The sequence below is a fragment of the Bubalus kerabau genome, chromosome 18 (genome assembly GCF_029407905.1).
Source record: "Bubalus kerabau isolate K-KA32 ecotype Philippines breed swamp buffalo chromosome 18, PCC_UOA_SB_1v2, whole genome shotgun sequence".
Classification (NCBI taxonomy): Eukaryota; Metazoa; Chordata; class Mammalia; order Artiodactyla; family Bovidae; genus Bubalus; species Bubalus kerabau.
Genome location: NC_073641.1, coordinates 73,811,703 through 73,830,373, shown reverse-complemented (window position 1 = coordinate 73,830,373; position 18,671 = coordinate 73,811,703). Strand labels below are relative to the sequence as shown.

Sequence of the window (18,671 nt, the reverse complement as noted above, 5' to 3'; positions counted from 1 at the left end):
GAAGTGGCGCTCCCGGCCCCGTCCCCGCCGAGGCGGAAGTGGAGCCACCTGCCACCGCCCGCTTCCCGGCCGCCCCTCAGCCGCACCTCAACTCCGCCGCGCCTCGGCCCATGGCCGCCTACCCGTACCGCCCGGGCCCTGGCGCCGGCCCTGCCGCGGGCGCCGCGTTGCCGGACCAGAGCTTCCTGTGGAACGTCTTCCAGAGGTGCGGCCGGGCGGGCGGGCGCGGGCAGGCCTCCCCTTCCCTCGGTGTCAGCCCCGGGCCTTGCCCGTCCTGCCCCTCGGCCCGCAGTCCGGCCTCACCCTGGCGCCCTGGCCCCTCGGCCCGCAGTCCGGCCCCCCTCCTGGCACTCTGGCCCCCCGGCCTGCTCCGTGTCCTCAGCTTTGACCTCCTCTCCGCCCCTGGGCACTTCCCGGAGCGCAGAGCGGCCGCCCGGAGGTTCGGCCTCCGTCCTTCTCCCCCGAGAGCAGGGCCTTTGCTCAGGGGCGAGGGTCTCCCGGGGACGCTTATTCAGTTAGGGGAGCAGAAACGCGGGCTCGCTGCAGCTGCCTCGGCCACCAGGCGGGAAGCCAGGCCCTGGCTGTGCGCAGGGGACGTCACCGCAGTGTCTTCGGTACCCGGTCGTCCTTCCAGCGAGTTGGCGCCCCATGCTAGAGTGATTCAGGGTCAGGGAGTGACTTAGTTGTCTAAGAGAACCTTTTCCTCTTTGTGAAAAGGACACGATCTGGGTGGAATTCAGACAGGCTGTGGGAGAAAGGCTTGAGAGAATCGGAGAAGCAGCTTGGCCTTCAGCAGGGGGACCTCAGACAGTGAAGGAGACAGGCTTGCTTATTCCCCAGCGGACTATGGGAGTGAGATAGTCTAGCAGCCAAAGGGAAAGAAGCAGGGAAATTAATTTAGGTTGACAGGAGAGTTAAACCTTGGTTCTGGTCCTGTATTGCTTTTCCTGCACTTTGAATCGCCAGTTTAACTGATATTAATTTTGTAGGGTTGATAAGGACAGAAGCGGTGTGATATCTGACAACGAGCTTCAGCAAGCACTGTCCAATGGTGAGTGCACCCGGCCATCTGGACTCGGAACTGCAGGCCTGACCACCCGTAGTAAATAACTTCTTTCCTGGATTTCTTTTCCGAATCATTAAGACTTAATCCGTGGCCTGTGGAGGGTTTTCCTGGGTGTCCAGTCAGTGCTTCTCTGAGTCCTTGCTGAGCTTGGGGGGCAGCTGCATGGAGGTCACAGGGAAAGCCTGCGAGTTGGAGGCTGGGGTGTGGGCTTCAGGAGCACAGGGAGCCTGGCTCTGTACAGCAGACGGTCCTCTGCTTTATTGAAGGCTGTTGAATTTCTCTGGTAACTGCGTCTTTTGACTTCCGGGGAGGCACCAGGGTCCCACTGACACCAAAGAGGAAGTAACTGGGAATGCTGGTGGCCCTGCAGCCGGATCTCGGGGCTCAGGCTCTTCAGTGGATGAATGCTAGTCATCCAGACTGGGGCGAGAGGATCCCAGCTCATTGTGCCAGTTCTGGGGGCACACTTTGGAGTCACCTTTTTGCTGGTCTCAGTGTGATTAATCCATTGACGTGGACACCTTACTTCAGTAAATACCTGACTGTGTTGCCCTTCTTTTGATCCGTGAGACACCACTGTCTTTTTCTGGTCCTTAGATTTGTGGTGTCTTCCAGAGGGGTGCCATTTAAATCCGAAGAGGGATTGATTTTAAGAGGTAATGACGGTGCTGAAAGGCTCACCTTACCAGCGGGAGCAGGCTGGTGTTGTGGGAGGTGGACGGTGCCTCCCAGGCCTGCGTGTAGGTCAGAAGGGAGGCGAGCCTCCACTGTGGGTACTCCTCTGTTGCTGTTGGTGAAGGGTTGGTATTTACAGGATCATACAGGAAATACTGTCTCTAGAGGATGTCAGGCTTGACAGTTCAGCTGGTTGTTAAAGCAAATGGCTCTGTCGGAACACAGCCTTGAAGCAGGAGCCTGCTGGAGAGGGAGCGTGTTTAACCCAGCCACTGAGTGTGTATCAGGGCCTGCTCCGGTGATCCTGTGGAGTCACTTTTCTTGATTTGCCCTGAGGGATTCCTCGGCTTCTACTGGGGCTGGGTAAGAGCTTACTGGTAGTCACTGAGCTCAGAGGGAGGTAGGGACTCCCTCCCCCCACCTGCCATGGCTGCCTCTCTCTTCCCTGGGGGTGTGCTGGTTTTTGTGTGGAGCAACTTGTGATGGTTGTTCTACCTGTTTTGTGTGTATTTTATAAACTGTGATTTTTTTTTAACCAATCATATTTTCCTCTTCAAATTAGCTGCTAAAATTTTTAAATTTCTAGCTCACCAGTGCCGCAAGCTGAGAATTTTAAGAGGTGAATTTTACTGATAGTCAGGGACCCCTTACTTTCTTAGGCTTTTGTCCTCCCATCCTGCATAACCAGAGTTTGCTTTGTTTTGCTGTGCTGTGAATATCTTTGTAGATTCAATTAGGCTTTTTCTGCAGGAAGTCTGGTTATGAATGGGTGCCGGTCGCTCGTCCTTTCTCAGCCCCAGAGTAGAGGTAGGTCGCACACTGGAATCAAGGTGTGTGCCTGCATAGCTAGGCGCTCCCCCCACACCTGGTGCCGTCCAGCCTGCCTCCTCCTGTTGGCTCCCTGAAGGCACAGGCTGGCTGTGGCTCCCACCCTGACTGAGCGGGCTCCTCTCCTCCTGCCAGGACACCCACCATTGCTCCCGAGCTGGGCGGCTCCTGTCTCTGCACCCACGGCTCCTCCCTTTTCTTGGGTGCTGCCTGTTTCCTCCTCTCATTCTGCTGGAGTCGTTTCTGCAGCTGTCTCTGGCTCCTAGAGGAAGCTCCAGCCGGTCTCTCGTTTCCGGTTGTGTCATGTTTCCCGGCCTCAGTCACTGAGGATGGACACGAGTCAGTTCTCTTCCTGCTCCTCGAATTCCCAGAGTTGTTAACATTGGAGTTATTTTGACTTTCAGTTTTCTCCCCAGAATGGACCTCTGTTTTCATATTCCTAAGTTGCTTCAGTTGGGTCTGACTCTTTGTGACCCCATGGACTGCAGCCCACTAGGCTCCTCTGTCCATGGGATTCTCCAGGCAAGAATACTGGAGAGGGTTGCCATTTCCTTCTCCAGGGGATCTTCCCAACCTAGGGATGGAACCTGCATCTCTTGGGTCTCTTGCGTTGGCAGGCAGGTTCTTTACCATTAGTGCCACCTGGAAAGCCTGTTTTCATATTAGGACTAGAATATTAAGTTATTTCAGGAAATTAGTTTATTACTGGTGGAAAAACTGAAGGCACAAAACAGCATGATTTCTCTCTTCTGTTAGCTGTGTGCCTCTGAGGCACTGTTAAAATCAGATGAAACCACCGCTGAAGGAGTCCTTGTGGGCCCTGCACACCGAGTCCTTTATGTCTTCTTTCCCTGGGGGAACTTTCCCATGGCTGCTCTCAGGGAGGTGTGGTTAAGAGGTGTGAAGAGACGCAGGACTGTCTTGCCGTCTGAAATAACACAGCACAAACCATCTTCAGTCAGGTACTTTTTAAAAAAATTTTTACTTCCACATTGTTACTTCGAATTATTGGAAATTAAATTTGCTCAAGCCCTTTTTTTGTGCTTCTCTAGGTTTGCAGTAACATAACATTGGTATACTTTGAGAAGGCATTTTTCAAATTGGACTTTATTTATTTATGGCTGTTCTGGGTCTCCGTTGCTGCAGAGGATTCTTTGTGGTTGCGGTGAGTGGGGTCGCTCTAGTTACGGTGCCCCAGCTTCTCACTGCGGCGCCTCCTGTCGAGGAGCACGGGCTCTGGGGTGCAGTAGCCGTGGAGCATGCGCTTAGTTGCTCTGTGCTTTGAGGGATCTTCCTGGGTCAGGGATCGAACCTGTGTCTTCTGCACTGGCAGGTGGATTCCTTACCATGAGCCACCCGGGAAGCCCTAGTTGGACTTTAAATAATAGGTCATATAATACATTCTTTTTGAGGTGTTTTTATCAAAATGGACTTCAGCTCTCCTAGAGACCCGGCAGTCGTGGCTCTTTGAGGCTGTAGGTGAAGGTGACTGGTGGGGTACAGAATTCCTGATCCTGAAGAGCCACCAGGGTCCTGGCAGAGTCCACGCGAGCCTGCAGGGTGCGCCCAGCCTGCCTGCATGGCTCCTGCCTCCCCCAGAAGGGCTGGGCAGCGGCTCTGATGCGGTGAAGAGGAAGGGGACGGCGGTGGTGCTGTGAAAGGCCCGCTCGTCCGCTGATTCCATGTGGCTGCAGGGTGCAGGACGACTCCACCCGTGCACCTCTCGCTGCAATCCAAGTCTGTGCTAACAGGATGCAGTTTCTAGAAAGAAAACTCTCTGGAGAGCAAGAAGAATATATTATCACAGAGCAGAGTGGCGTTTTTCTCCTTTAAGAAAGGGTCCAATATAAATTGGTTAAAATCGTCTGTATTCCTGAGGGTTACAGGCAAAACACTTGAGCGCCCAGTGTGACCCCCTGCCCCCGACCCGCCGCCCTGGAGCTGTGGCCCTTTCATGTTCAAATTATGGGTGAAAAGAGTTACATGTCCTCAGTGTACATGGAGATTCTGTGTGTGTTTCTGTTTTCTTTGGTTCTTGCAGATCAGACTGAGGCAAGACTTAGAGGAACAGAGAGCACATATTTCTAAGTAGAAGTCTAACAGAAAATCTTTCTCAGGCTGGCGGCTGTGACGTTCCTAGACGCGTTGGTTACCGAGGGAAGCGGGTGGGAATGTTTGAAATTGGGGTTGGCCCTGAAAGCCATGTGAGGGTCACTCGTGCCGAAGGGACTCTTCCTGCTCAGTGTGTCCTGGGCACCCAGCAGGCTCTGTTAGGCCTGCTTCTCCGTGTCGCAGTGCATTTTCTTACAGAGGTTGTAGGTCTTCAGGCTGGCGCTCTGGTGTGTGTAACAGCTAGCGTTACCCAAGCGTTGAGTGCGGCATCACTAGGGGCTGTCAAGCTTTGTCGTTCAGTCTGAGACCACAGAACCTGGCACTCAAGAGTCCATTCACTGTTGGGGTTGTCACTACCCCTTGGTTTCCATGGAGAGTCAGCCCAGTTTGGGTGACAGGAAGGGCCAGTTAAGGGACCAGGAGCCTGCCTCTGCCTCCTGAGCTGGCCAGCCTGCGGGTCTCCTGTCTCCATGCCCAGATCGGCCCAGGGTGGCCTCTGCTGTCCCCAGCTTCCCGTCCTCCAGCTCTGCCAACTGGAGCTCCGATCCACCCACATGTCCCTCTGCCTCCACAGGGGCCTGGCCCTTACCTTGCAAAGTGCCTGTGTTTGCAGCATCGTTTAACTGTTTTACTCAAGTCACTTGTGTTTAAAATTCATTTGCTGACGTGACCAGGATGCCCTCCTCACAATCGGGATGAGCAGTGGGCACAGCCTCTTCCAGTCTGTGGAATCGCCGCAGCCGCACCCAGGCCCCCAGCGGGCGGTCCCTGAGGACTCTTGGTGTGGACATAGCCGGCATCAGAGCTGAGAAAGGCAGGAAGAGTCCAGCAGCTGCATTTGGTCCCTCGGGCTCCTGGTCCAGGGTGGGTTGTATCCTGTGGAAACAGCGGCCAGTGCGTGAGCAGCTGGGATGTCAGAAACCTGTGCACAGACGGTGCCTCCTCTTGGCCCCTCTGTGTATGACTCCTTTGTGGCCTGGTTTTAGTGAGCTGACCTTCCCCAGAACCTTCATATCCACCTACCCACTCTCCCTCGGACCCCGAAGAAGCCAGAGATGCCTGCCCAGCGCACAGGGGCCCTGGCTGCAGGCCTGGCTCAGGCAGAAGGGGCGGTTTCACGAGTGTCGGGGCCCCAAGGGGCCGGTGGGGTGACTTCGGGGCTCAGCGCGGCTTCCCTGGCAAAGCCCCGTACAGACTGAGGTTGAGGAGAAGTAGGGGTGGGGTGAAGGTGGGGCCACATGGGGTATCGGGGGTGTGTGTGGGCCAACTGGGCATGCTCAGAGCCCGGGGTGCTGCCCTGCGTGGGGTCGGGAGGGGCCTGTGCCCCTAGAGCTGAAGCGGTCTGTACACAGGAGGGGAGGTGGGGTGTTACTGTACAAGGGGGGATGGGGGAACACGGCACATAAAAAACATTTACCCTGGTTTTAGTCAGCATTGATCACTCTGAAAACAGATCCTTGGGCACAGAGTTACCTGGTGAACGTTCCATCGTCACAGCTTATGAAGGGTTCTAAATTACCAAATCTGTCAGAGTGAACAGTTCCCTTTATAACAAATGTTTGGTAAGATCCCACTACTGTTCTGAAATGAATCATGGAATGATGCATCCTTTTCACAGTTTCAGAAAAGATAGTGTGTTGCCAGCCTGTTACTTTAGGAGGAGCACGGAAGCCTGTCTTCACGCTGTCCTTTCCCGAGCACTCCGGCAGGTTCGCTCACCACATGTGCAGCCCCTGTGGACGCGTGGACGACCCTGGCCCTGCAGCGGCGGTGCCCCTGGGCGTGGGGTTCTCTGCAGTGCAGCTGTGACAGGCCTAGTGGGGCTCAGCGCGCCTGGTGCTGTGGGCCTGGGAAGTTCAGTGAGTGGCAAGATGGCCGTCTCTAGTTACAACGTGAGGAGGGCGAGCTGCCAGGCGCAGCTCATGAGCAGCTGTGAACGTGTGGCGGGACCAGAGTGACTCTCAGGCAGTGTAGACAGGACCCTGGCTGCCCATCGTCCAGGGGCGGCCTCCCCGCTGAGACCCGTGGCTCTCAGGTCCTGATGCTGGCAGCTCCTCGCTTCTCTGGCCTCTGGGGTTGCAGACGGGATTCAGAGATTCCGCTCTGTCTTAACTCCTAATGTTTGTTTCAGGCACCTGGACTCCGTTTAATCCAGTGACTGTCCGATCAATCATATGTAAGTATGGGCAACCCTGTCGGGCCTGCGCTTCCGGCTGATTCTCTTCTGGGTGTCCCGCCCGCCCCACCATCCCTGAGCCTTCGCTCAGCATTCGCTGTGCGCCCCACCCTCATTTCCGCACACGTTTCCGTTCCCCCCGGGTTGCGTGGCTGTGACTGGAAGAAGCAGCTGAGTTCTCACGTGACGAGTCACTCAGCTGGAGTGACTTCTGTGCACACCAGGAGCACTTCGGTTTCCTGAAGAGGCAGATGGCGCACTACGTTTTGGTAGCAATGTCTCAGACTGAGATTTCCTATAGGCATCTCTATCCATTTTGCATGCAGTTGTATGTAAATGTAGTTATAAGTTTTTATTTGGACCTGGAATGAGGCTGATTTTTTTAAAATGAAAGGTGGGTCTTGCTTAAAAAAAAACCCAAAAGCCAGTAGTCTTTCTCTCATTGGAATGGGCCTCCCTGACCGAGCCCTCTAAGGAGCTCCTCCTCGGGGACACGGATCCTCTGGGGGATGGACGGGCAGCTCCAGGAACCAGACCTGAGCCTGGAGGGTTGGGGTAGGCCCCTTGACCCCTCTGCACCCCGGTTCCTTCCCGAGAGCGGGCGTGCCCAGCTTTTGAGGAACATCCTTTGGTGTAAATCGTTCTAATTGTGGATCTATCAGGGTGTTCGGCTCGCACATCCTCTTCACAGCCGCCTCACGCCTGCCTGGCTAATTAGGGCTGGTGTCACCACAGCCCCTGGGGACCTGCTGGCCGAGCTCCGGGCTGGTCCTGGAGGAACCCAGCCTGCGGAGCTGTGGGTGTGCCTCTGCCCTGGTTCCTGCTGAGCCGTGCCCTTTCGCTTCAGCCATGTTTGACAGAGAGAACAAGGCCGGCGTGAACTTCAGTGAGTTCACTGGCGTCTGGAAGTACATCACGGACTGGCAGAACGTCTTCCGCACATACGACAGGGACAACTCGGGCATGATCGACAAGAACGAGCTCAAGCAAGCCCTCTCAGGTTTCGGTAAAACACTTGTCTTGACTGCGTAGCTATTTCATTTTGGAGCCAAGGGCCATATGGTGTATCTGTTGCTTTGTTCAGCTTAATCATTTGAAAGTAGCCTATGTGAAATTTTTGTTTACATTGCAGTTGTACATTTTTGAGGTTTCTTTATCATACAGGCTTATATTTGACTTGGGGGCTTTTATGCGGTTTTCCATCCAAAATGAGATGAGGGCTATGCAGTCGTTTCTTTTGTGAAGTGGTGTCGCAGGCACACTGAGAATGTGGTTTTCAAAACGTTTAAAGTGAACAAGTCAAGATAAAACAGCTTACATATGTAAAGCACCTTCTGTTCCCTGACATGAGAATACACGGACCAATGATAAAATGCTCACAAAAGACGAGCCCGTGGGTTGCATGGAGTGCAGGTGTGAGCACGGAAGCCCGCATTCTCAGGTGTGTGCAGCCTGCCTGCTTGCTGTGCTGTGAGCATGCTCCTGTGGTACCTTCCAGAGCGGTCAGTAGGCCTGGTCCTGGGGCCCACGTGGGCCTGCGGGCAGCTCAGGGTTCGTGAGGAGGGACGCAGTCATCGCACCAGAATTCTGGTTTGACGGGCGTGAATCCCCCGGCCCTGTGTTCTCTGGGCCCTTCTGTTAGAGTCCAGTGTACTTTATTCTGGCTGTTTCTGGTTTTAATAACAAAGTACATTTTGGTCCTTGTGGTTATCGCTGTGCTTCTTCCCCACCCTTCTTCCTCTGCGTTTGTCCTTTATGGCTGTCTTCTCCTCTTTGTCTCTCTTTTGCTTTAGAGGCTGTGGGACCCCACAGAAGTTTGTATTGCCACCAGGCGCAGGTCAGGATTTGGGCAGGACTTCGGCCCTGGGTTCTCTGGATTGGAACTTGGAATGTGGCTGACCTTGCTGTGCCAGTAGGTGGGGGGCTGAGCGTTAGGGGCGTCCCTCACAGAGCAGTCCTGGGCAGGAGGGAGCTGGAGGCCTGGCTGACTGGAACCTGGACCCTCTAAATTCGTTTCCAGGCTGGTGATCTCGGCACCGACCACAGTGTTTCTAACCTTGTCAGGCCTGCAGCCCGCTTTTTCTTAGTGCCAGCAACCGTCATTTCCTGGACTCGGGTTGGAAACGCTGAGGTCGGCCAGCCGGTCTCTGGCTCTCGGGCCTGCAAGTCCCAGTTAGATCCAGGAGGTCAGACGCTGATAGGCTTCATGGTGCGGGGTGGAGCCAAGAGCCTCCCTGACCTTCAGCTTTTCCCGGAGAAAGGACAGACTCCGCTGCAGCATTTCTTCAGTTATGCTGCGGGGTTCCTTCCTGCCCTTGGTCCTCCATTTCTCAGGACTCCTCTGGCTCCTCGTCTCCCACCCGAGGTGACTTGTCAACCTTTTGCCGGTTACTTGTTAGTGACAAAGAATTTGCCCTGGGAGTGAAATTTCCTCTTTGGTTTCTAAGAACAAGTGTCTGTCAGTCAAGCTGGAGCTGCACTGCAGCTCAGCAGACGCATGAGGGAGTCAGGGTGGCTGAAGCCCTAAGGTGCCCTCTGACCTCTCACCCCCCTACATGGAGTCTCAGGCTGACCCTGGCAGGGCTGTGTGACCCTGAACGGCCCACCTGCTGGATTTGAGGGTCCATCTGTTCATCTTTTAGGCTTTTATTCCTATTATGTGCTCCGTAATAGGAATAAAAGAGCCTCTTGATAAAGGTGAAAGAGGAGAATAAAAAAGCCGACTTAAAACTCAACATTCAGAAACCTAAGATCATGGCATCTGGTCCCATCACTTCATGGCAAATAGATGGGGAAACTATAGAAACAGTGCAGACTTTATTTCCTTGGGCTCCAAAATCATTCTAGATGGTGACTGCAGCCATGAAATTAAAAGCCGCTTGCTCTTTGGAAGAAAAGCAATGAGCAACCTAGACAGTGTATTTAAAAGCAGAGACATCACTTTACCAACAAAGGTCTGTCTAGTTAAAGCCCTGGTTTTTCCAGTAGTCATGCATGGATGTGAGAGTTGGACCGTAAAGAAAGCTAAGTACCCAAGAATTGGTGCTTTTGAACTGTGGTGTTGGAGAAGACTCTTGAGAGTCCCTTGGACAGCAAGGAGATTAAACCAGTCAATCCTAAAGGAAATCAAGCCTGGATATTCATTGGAAGGACTGATACTGAAGCTGAAGCTCCAATAGTTTGGCCACCTGATGCAAAGAGCTGACTCATTGGAAAAGACCCTGATGCTGGGAATGATTGAAGGCAGGAGGAGAAGGGGATGACAGAGGATGAGATGGTTGGATGGCATCACCGACTCAATGGACATGGGTTTGAGCAAACTCCAGGAGTTGGTGAAGGACAGGGAGGCCTGGCGTGCTGCAGTCCATGGGGTTGCAAAGAGTCGGATGCGACTGAGTGACTGAACAGCATGTTTTGCATGCCAGGTACAGAGACCAGAAAGTAACAAGGTGTGTAAGGCAAGGCCACACACTCCACTCGTGGGGGACAAACAGTCCTGTTGTCCCTGACAAAGGCAGGCTCCCCACCACAAGCACCCCTCCAGCACTCCCGCCCAAGCCCTGCACCCAGACCCTGGCAGCCTGAAGCCAGCGTGGTTTGAGGGGACGTCACACGGGGGCAGTGAGCCTCTGCTCACTCGTCACCCTCGTCGGCTGCTTTCCGTCTTGTGCTGCGCCTGCTCTGCCCCTTTTAATGCAGCGGAGCCCAAGCCCTGACACCCACACACCGACTCTGCGTCCCGGAGCCCGGGCCATCAGCCATCAGCCACCCTGCCCAGGTCAACAGCATCTTTACGGTCAGGTTGACCAAGTTACGGCCCTGACAGGGCCACGGCAGCCCCCACCCGTCTCTGTGCCATTCGCCCTGTCTGTCCTCTGCCATAGTTTCTAACTGGCATTGGCTTTTCTTCCTAGCACTGCGAGTGGGTGCTGGGTGGCCAGTGGAGGCAGCAGGCCGCCTCGCTAGCTCTTGGGGAAGGAGGGCTAGTTCCCTCCGCTGGAAGTGCAGCCTTGGGGGAGGGGGCATTCTGGGAGGACGTGCATGACACCCAATGAGGTGGCCAGCCCTTCCTGCTGGCTACAGGACACACAGTGGTCTCCACCTGCCTCACTGGCCGAGAACAGGCTGCTGAGGTGGGTCCACATGTGGGACTCGGAGGGCGGAGCCGGCCTAGTGGCTCATCGGGCCCAGTGGCACCTGCCTGGTTCCACAAGCCCCGCTCTCCATGATGCTGTGTCCCTGTGGCCATCTCGCCGGCCTTCCCCAGCCTGGCCTCTGTCTGGCCACAGGCTGTGCCAGGTGTAGGAGGGTCCTGTCTGCTGCTCAGCTGCAGGGCGGGGGCCTGGATTAGTTCACGGATGTGAGGAGCTCGCTGACCACTCTGGAGGGTACTGTCACGTGTGTGCACATTTGACTTTTTCAGTAAAGTGATGAAGCGCTTATAGAGGTAATTAACTGTGACATTCACTCAGATAATAGGTGTACATATCCTTGCAAAGATTCCAGCGGGACTGAAAAATGGTAAAAATATTTTGCACCTGGATGTTGTCTCCTGAATAAGTAAGGAAGCCACGGTCACACAGGTGGTGAGACTGGGGGCGGGGAGGGCAGGGCTGAGAGAGCCAGGGCATCCCTGCTGCCCTGCTGGGGGCCAGGCCGCTCGGGCATTGGAGGGGGAGTCAAGGCACCAGGATGGCCCTTCCGGAGCTCCATCGGATCCCGCGCCCTCATACGTTGATGTCTTGATGCCAGTGAGCAGCTGATGCAGGGGAGGGACCATCAGTTAACTTCCTGTCCTTAAGTTTACACTTTGTCTCCTTGGGAGCCTTAGTGAGCTTTTATTTTGCAAAGCATTCTCTAGCAGCGAATAATCCAGGACAGCTGAGTTATTCACAACTTCACGGCTAGCTTGTTAACAATGAAGTAAAATTTACCAATGAAGGCTTGTAAGAAGGCTGACATTCCAGAAGCCCCTGCAGGGCCACTGTAGCGCTGGAGTTGGTGTGAATGAGTGATTCCGTGGTCCCTCCAGGAGGGCACCTCCGTGGGGCCAAGGGCACAGTGCAGAGACTCTGCAGAGCTCTCAGCGCCTTGCCGTGTGCTTGCCCCCGGGCCTGCCTGGGGGGCCCACGTTGTGTTCTTGGGGGTTGGGTGGGGGAGACTGGGTTCTGGGGTGGGCATGGGGTTGACTCTGCCCGCCCCCCTGCAGGGTACCGGCTCTCTGACCAGTTTCATGACATCCTCATTCGGAAGTTCGACCGACAAGGCCGGGGGCAGATCGCCTTCGACGACTTCATCCAGGGCTGCATCGTGTTGCAGGTACCGCCGCCGGAAGGCCCGGGGTGGTGGGCAGTGGGTGCCCAAGGCCCCGCGCTTGGGCAGTTGAAGCGAGTCAGACACATAAGACTGGCTCTAGAAGCTACAGAAGTGAGTGTGCTTCTTGGAGAAGTAACTAGTTCTCCTGATAAATGGAGGTGTAGACAGCGTGTCCCTCCTCCCCTGGAAACCCTGAGAGCCATCCATTTGGAAGGGATCCAGCGGGCGGTTCACATGAATACCTGGTGTTGTGTTGTGTTTCTTCCTGAGAATTGGAGAAGGTTCTGTCGTGAGGCTCGCTCTGCGCCCTTCACGGGAGGCTTGCTCCCCAGCGAGAGTCGGGAGCAGTGCCTGGCAGGCTGCTGATCGCAGTGCCCACTGCCTCGCAGGCCCCTCTGAGCTGGCTCCTCCTGCGGTCCCTCGGCTTTGCCCAGGAGGAACCGGGCGCGGGATGCCTTCCAAGGGTGGAGGTGGCAGCACTGGACCCACCTGGCTGCTCCCACACGGGCCGCTCCTGTCCCCAGGCGGGGCGCCAAGTTCCTTAGATTTCAGCTTTAGAAAGCACGGTGAATTGGTGTAAACCTTTTCTTCATTGTGAGAAGGCTCAATAATAATAATAGCGAAGACAACCCTGTGCCCATTGTTTAGAGTCAGCAGTTACCAACTCACAGCCAAGTCCATATAATACTCCACTCGCTCATAATTCTGACACAGTTCCATTTGTGGGAAGCAAATGTGTTTTCCAGAAGTATTTCAGTAGAACCCGGCCCTGAAAGACACCCTTGCTGTTTACATCCAAACTATTTTGTTGTCAAATTTTGTTGTCTTTAGAATCTGCAGAGAAGATTCTAAAATCAGGCATAGAAATAATATAGAAATGGAGAAGGCAATGACAACCCACTCCAGTACTCTTGCCTGGAAAATCCCAAGGGTGGAAGAGCCTGGTAGGCTGCAGTCCATGGAGTCGCGAAGAGTCGGACACGACTGAGCGACTTCACTTTCCCTTTTCACTTTCATGCATTGGAAAAGGAACTGGCGACCCACTCCAGTGTTCTTGCATGAAGAATCCCAGGGACAGCAGAGCCTGGTGGGCTGCCGTCTCTGGGGTTGCACAGAGTCGGACACGACTGAGAGACTTAGCAGCAGCAGCAGAATTTGCGGAGAGGTGTGCAGGGCACGCGGTCTCAGTGGAACTGGTGACTTGGGGGGCACTCTCAGGGCTCTCCTTGTCGCAGTGATGGTTGAATGACTGAGCTTTCTCTCCCTGACCTGCTGTCCTGATTTCCTGGGGAATCTGGGCCCGCCAGGCCCTGTGCTTCAGTGACTCATTGGAATGCCAGGTGTCTCCCTCTCAGGGTCTGGTGAGGTGAGATTACAGGGCTTCCCTGGTGGCTTAGACAGTAAAGAATCTGCCTGCAATGCTGGAGATCCAGGTTCGATCCCTGGGTTGGAAAGATCCCCTGGAGGAGGGCATGGCAACCCATGCCAGTATTCTTGCGTAGAGAATCCTGTGAACAGAGGAGACTGGCAGGCTACAGTCCACGGGGTCACAAGGAGTCAGATACGACTGAGCGACCAAAACTTTCACTTTTATGCTGTCAGAATATGTCAGGAATAGGTGTGATGTAGAAATTTCACCAGGATCTGTGGGGTTAGGATTTTCACTTGAGGTTATGTCCCCTAAGTAACCAGCTGATCCCTATGTCTGCATAAGCAAAGGTCATCCTGTGTCGCTTTCAGCCCCTGGAGTCCCCACTGCCTGCAAACTGAGCACAGACCGTGGGCCGCCCGCAGCCTGCCGCTGTCTGGGCCTGGTGCCCCTGCCCCCACCCCCTGGAGAAGGAACCCAAACTCTGCACAGACACGGGGGTCAGAAAGGAAAGGCTCAGCTGCAGGCCACCTGCAGAAAGTCCTCAGGAGCCCTCAGAGGTCTTCTTCCATCTGCCCCTTTCGAGAAAGAAAAAGCCTTATTGAAAGTTGTTTTTATATGAAGCCATGTGAAAAGTGGTAGAAATCTTCAAGCACAAAGAAAGGGAAATGATGCCATGCGCTCCCAGCAGAGGGCACTGCTACTGTGGTTTCTGTGGTCTGTGTCACACCAGAGTTGGCCACATAGGAAGCTCCAGTTCACCCCCGCTGACTGTCACCTCTGTCAGCTTGTTGATTGTTGGCCATCGACCTGCCCAGCTCAGGGCAGAGAGGGCTGGAACTGGAGCCGGGAGCGGGAGGCTCAGCTCACACACAGGCCAGGCTGCAGCCTTGCTCAGCCCTGGGGCAGGTGGACAGGCCGCCAAGGTCTTGATGAGCCTGGGCACTGTCTTCTCCAGTCTGGGCTCTTCCGAACCCATGGTGGTTTCCAGCTTCTGTCATTCAGGGCAGCACTGACCTAGCTGCCCCAGTCTCTGTTGTCCAGTGGCTAGACTTGTGAACAGACTGAGGGGGAGCCCTGGGGGCTGGTCAGCCAGGAGGAGATGGGGAGGGTGGGCATCAAGGCGAGGGCCTGGGCTCGCACAGGAGACCCCGCCCTTCTTGGGGCATCAAGGCAAGGGCTTGGGCTGCACAGGAGACCCCGCCCTTCTGGCTCTACAGCCAGGCTTCCCCCGGGGGGCCCCACTGGGGTTTGGTTTCCCTTCGTTCTGAGCAGCCTGTCACCAGAACAGGGATGAGCCTTCAGGGAAGGCCCTGGGAGAACGGTCTTATGATGGCAAAGGAGGACCCGGGCACATCACCCACTGTGGGGAAACCTTGTTCTGGGGCCAGAGGCCCTGCCAGGACCCGGGGCTGTGGCCCACACACTGGGCTCCCCCTGTCGTCCGTTGTCCTGCCTGATCCCCCCCATCTCCTGAGCGGACCGGCCTGCCCTGTGGGTGGTCAGGGACACCTGCCCTGCGTCCCTGCGCTGGGGGTGTGGGATGTGGAGACAGGGACTCTTCTGAAATTGGGTTCCTGAATGTCTATTTACCAATACATTGTGTTCCTTCTGTTGGTAAGTGTCAGGTCTAAATACCTGCTGTTTTTCCTCAGAGGTTGACGGATATATTCAGACGCTACGATACAGACCAGGACGGCTGGATCCAAGTGTCATATGAACAGTATCTGTCCATGGTCTTCAGCATCGTATGACCCTGCCTTTCTGCAAATACCAGCATGACTTATGGGAAAAAAGACTGAAAATGCCAAATCTCGTACCTTTAATGAAACAAGCACCAATGTAGTTAGATACAGTTCTTTCTTTAGATTTTGTATAACTACTATTTGGGGACCCAGCTGTATATATGTGGATGAGCTGGTTAACGTTTCCCAGTTGTCACAATAGTTCTGTCTTTCCTCAGATACAGACATTTGATACGAGGCTGTTACTTGTGCCATGAGGTAACATATAATAATGTTTCAGGTATTCTGCTTGCAAAAAACTTATCATGTGCTTTTTCAGATAGCTCTAGTTCTAGAGTAGAAATACTTTATTAGCCAATAGGAACTTTAAATAATATGGAACTTGCACAGAAGGCCACTCATGTGCCTTACTTTTTAAAGGGGGTTCACTGTACTCACTTGAACGTGCGGCGTAAGCGTAAAGCACACGTACCCTTGTGCCTGTCCGTCTCAGCTGCGCTCACCTGGAGCTCTGAGGGGTCTGGCAGCCCGGGGTGTCCCCTGGCCCTGGTCATGGGAATCCCAAGATTTGTCATCCTCTGTGACAGGAGTTGCTTTACATTTGGTAAAACTTCTTTGGAAATACAGATCCAAATTTGATTTGGAAAGGAGTGGTTTTTCTTCCACTTACTAATGATGTGCCTCTGTCCTCTGATGGGCTTGATCAGAGTTTGTCACGCATGAAGGTGTGCAGGGGGTGCACCAGCCCTTCCCCGTGCGCTTGGTGCCCAGCCAGCCCAGGCTTCCTGCGCTGCCCCCAGACTCGCCTCGGGCTCCTGTGCCCGCCCCCTTTAAAATGCGCCTCCCTAAACCAGGATTCGGGGTGGGCCTCTGGGCGGTGTCAGCGACCCATAAATGGATCTGGGGTGCCAGAAACTGGGGGTCCATTTTGGGGGACCTGTGCTGGTAGGAGATCGGAGCCTGAGGGACTGTGGATTTTATCTGCAGTGTGATTACAAGGAACGTCATTGAACACAGTACCTGGGGTTGAGATGAAGAATCTATTGGGCTCCGACTGGCCTTGTGAGCTCATGGACGAAGGTCCAAGGGGTTCTCTGAGGATTCCACGCCTTTACCCTTCATGGATCTCTGCACTTCGAAATACTTCTGAAGACACCAGCCCACGATTACAAGTTGTACTCCAGAGGTCGGAACTCAAATTCCTGACTTGAGGCCTGGGGCGTCTGGGTGTGCAGCTGGACTCATCTTGTACCTGGTACCCACTGCCTCAGCCAAAACTGCCCCTAGTCTATCTCCCTGTCTCCCAGTAGATGGAAGTGTAGACAGTGTGACCCACTTCCCCTCTGGAGGTTCCCCAGTAGACGGAGGTGTAGACAGTGGGCCCCTCCTCTCCTGGAGGTTCCCCAGTGGATGGAGGTGTAGACAGTGGGCCCCTCCTACCCTGGAGGTTCCCTAGTGGATGGAAGTGTAGACAGTGGTCTCTCTCCTCTCCTGGAGGTTCCCCAGTAGGCAGAGGTGTAGACAGTTGGCTCCTCCTACCCTGGAGTTTACCCAATAGATGGAGGTGTAGACAGTGAAACCCACTTCCCCTGGAGGTTCCCCAATAAAGGTGTAGACAATGGGGCCCACTTCCCCTGGAGTTCCCCCAGTAGCAGGAGGTGTATACAGTGGGGCCCACTTCCCCTGGAGGTTCCCCAGTAGATGGAAGTGTAGACAGTGGGCCCCTCTGCTGGAGGTTCCCCAGTAGACAGAAGTGTAGGCAGTGGGTCCACTTCCCCTGGAGGTTTTCCAGTAGATGGAGGTGGAGACAGTGGGGCCCACTTCCCCTGGAGGTTCCAGAGTAGATGGAGTAGACGGTGGCCCACCTCTTCCCCTCTAGGTTCCAGAGTAGATGGAGTATAGACAGTGTGCCCCTCCTCCCCTGGAAGTTCCCCAGTAGATGGAAGCGTAGACAGTGGGCCCCTCCTCCCCTGGTGATTCCCCAGTAGATGGAGGTGGAGACAGTGGGGCCCACTTCCCCTGAGGGTCCCCGGGTATGGATAATTGGCCTCCAGTGGATGGAGGTGTGGACAGCATGGTCCCTCTCCCCTGGGAGGTGCCATGCTTGTTTGTCCCGTGAGCTCTGGCCTGCACAGACTGCAAGCTTAGAGCGAGGGCAGGCATCCCACATTTGCACTTTGGGCCCCTGTGACGTGGGCCCCTCATCCATTCTCATGTTGGCTTCTCTGTCCTCCCTGCCCCCACCCCTGCAGTACCTTAGGCCCTGGATTCCCCCTGGACCCCAGGATCTGGGATCTCTGAAGCTGGTCTGGGGTGACAGCAATTCCCAGCTTCACTGAGGAACCTGCCCAGTGCACGGTCTGCCTTTAATTTCTGGAGATCCCTGGGGCCTGTGCCCAGACAGAGCAGACATTGATTCATCTGCTCTCAGTGCAGGTCGGCTGCAGGCAGGAACCTGTGCACATGTGATTGAGGATGTCCCCTGATTCAGGGAAGTGAGGGAGAGGGAAGTTGCAGAATTGCAAAGAGGTCTGATGTGATACAGATGTACTCAGGTGGCACAGGACACAGTTGGTGTAGGTACACAAGCAGGTGGTGGGGACACACAGGTGGGTAGTAGGGGTACACACGGCAGTTCAGGTGCACAGGTGGGGTGGTCTGGTATATGCTCTGCATGGACCCTCTCAGTGGACTCTCGGGTTTGTACCACTGCATTACAGGTGGGGGTGTGTGGGCTGGGGGTGCGGCTGCCGCGGGAGAGGCAGGTGGGTTAAAGGCTGGGGGTCTCCAAGCCCGGCCCAGGCATGCACACAGGAAGATGGGGACCCCTTCCCTCCAGGGCCACACCCGACTGGTCTCAGTGCCAGTTGGCCACACGGGGGCGGTGCTGTGCCGCCTGGAGGGCTGCCTGACCCTGGGTCTCACCCAGACCTGAGCCCTGACCTCAGGCGTGGAATTTCCAGAAGCAACAGAGAAACCCGAGGGATCGGGTCACCGGTCGTGAGGATGGAAACAGCTCTGGGCCTTTTCCTTTGTCAGGATGCTCCACGCTCAGGCCGGCCCGGAGCCCCTGAGAGTCGGCTCGGGAATGGGGCAGAGGAAGGGCTGCCCGGAAGCCAGCTCAGCCTTGGGGGGCTCAGGGCGAGGCCGTGCAGGGGGCCAGGCCATCTGCTGCCTCAAGCCTGGTCACTCAGCCCCCACCCCTGGCTGCCTGCTCTCACACTCCTTCTCCACAGGCATAGCTCCCTGACTCCCAGGAACATGATGGATGTGCCCGAGATGCCACCTTTCTCATCCAGCTTCCAAGCCCAGTTCCACGAAGAGGGTGGTCGTCTGGTCACCACCCTCATCACCGCTCATCACCACAGCCAGCTGGGGGAGCCA

The 18,671-nt window shown here is 55.2% G+C and overlaps 1 protein-coding gene across 3 annotated transcripts; it reads left to right on the top strand.

Moving 5' to 3' along the window:
- PDCD6 (programmed cell death 6) lies at positions 1-15,934 on the top strand. 3 transcript variants are annotated; one of them, XM_055554730.1, is made up of 6 exons: positions 3-205; positions 990-1,051; positions 6,813-6,857; positions 7,705-7,857; positions 12,067-12,176; positions 15,198-15,934. In XM_055554730.1, exons 1-6 carry the CDS (start codon positions 111-113, stop codon positions 15,294-15,296), a joined length of 564 nt encoding a protein of 187 aa, XP_055410705.1. In that variant the 5' UTR covers positions 3-110; the 3' UTR covers positions 15,297-15,934. The 3 variants fall into 3 exon arrangements, with proteins under 3 accessions (XP_055410706.1, XP_055410705.1, XP_055410704.1); XM_055554729.1 differs by having other exon boundaries at positions 5-205; positions 7,705-7,863; XM_055554731.1 differs by lacking the exon at positions 7,705-7,857 and having other exon boundaries at positions 1-205.
- The last annotated feature ends 2,737 nt before the right edge of the window (positions 15,935-18,671 follow it).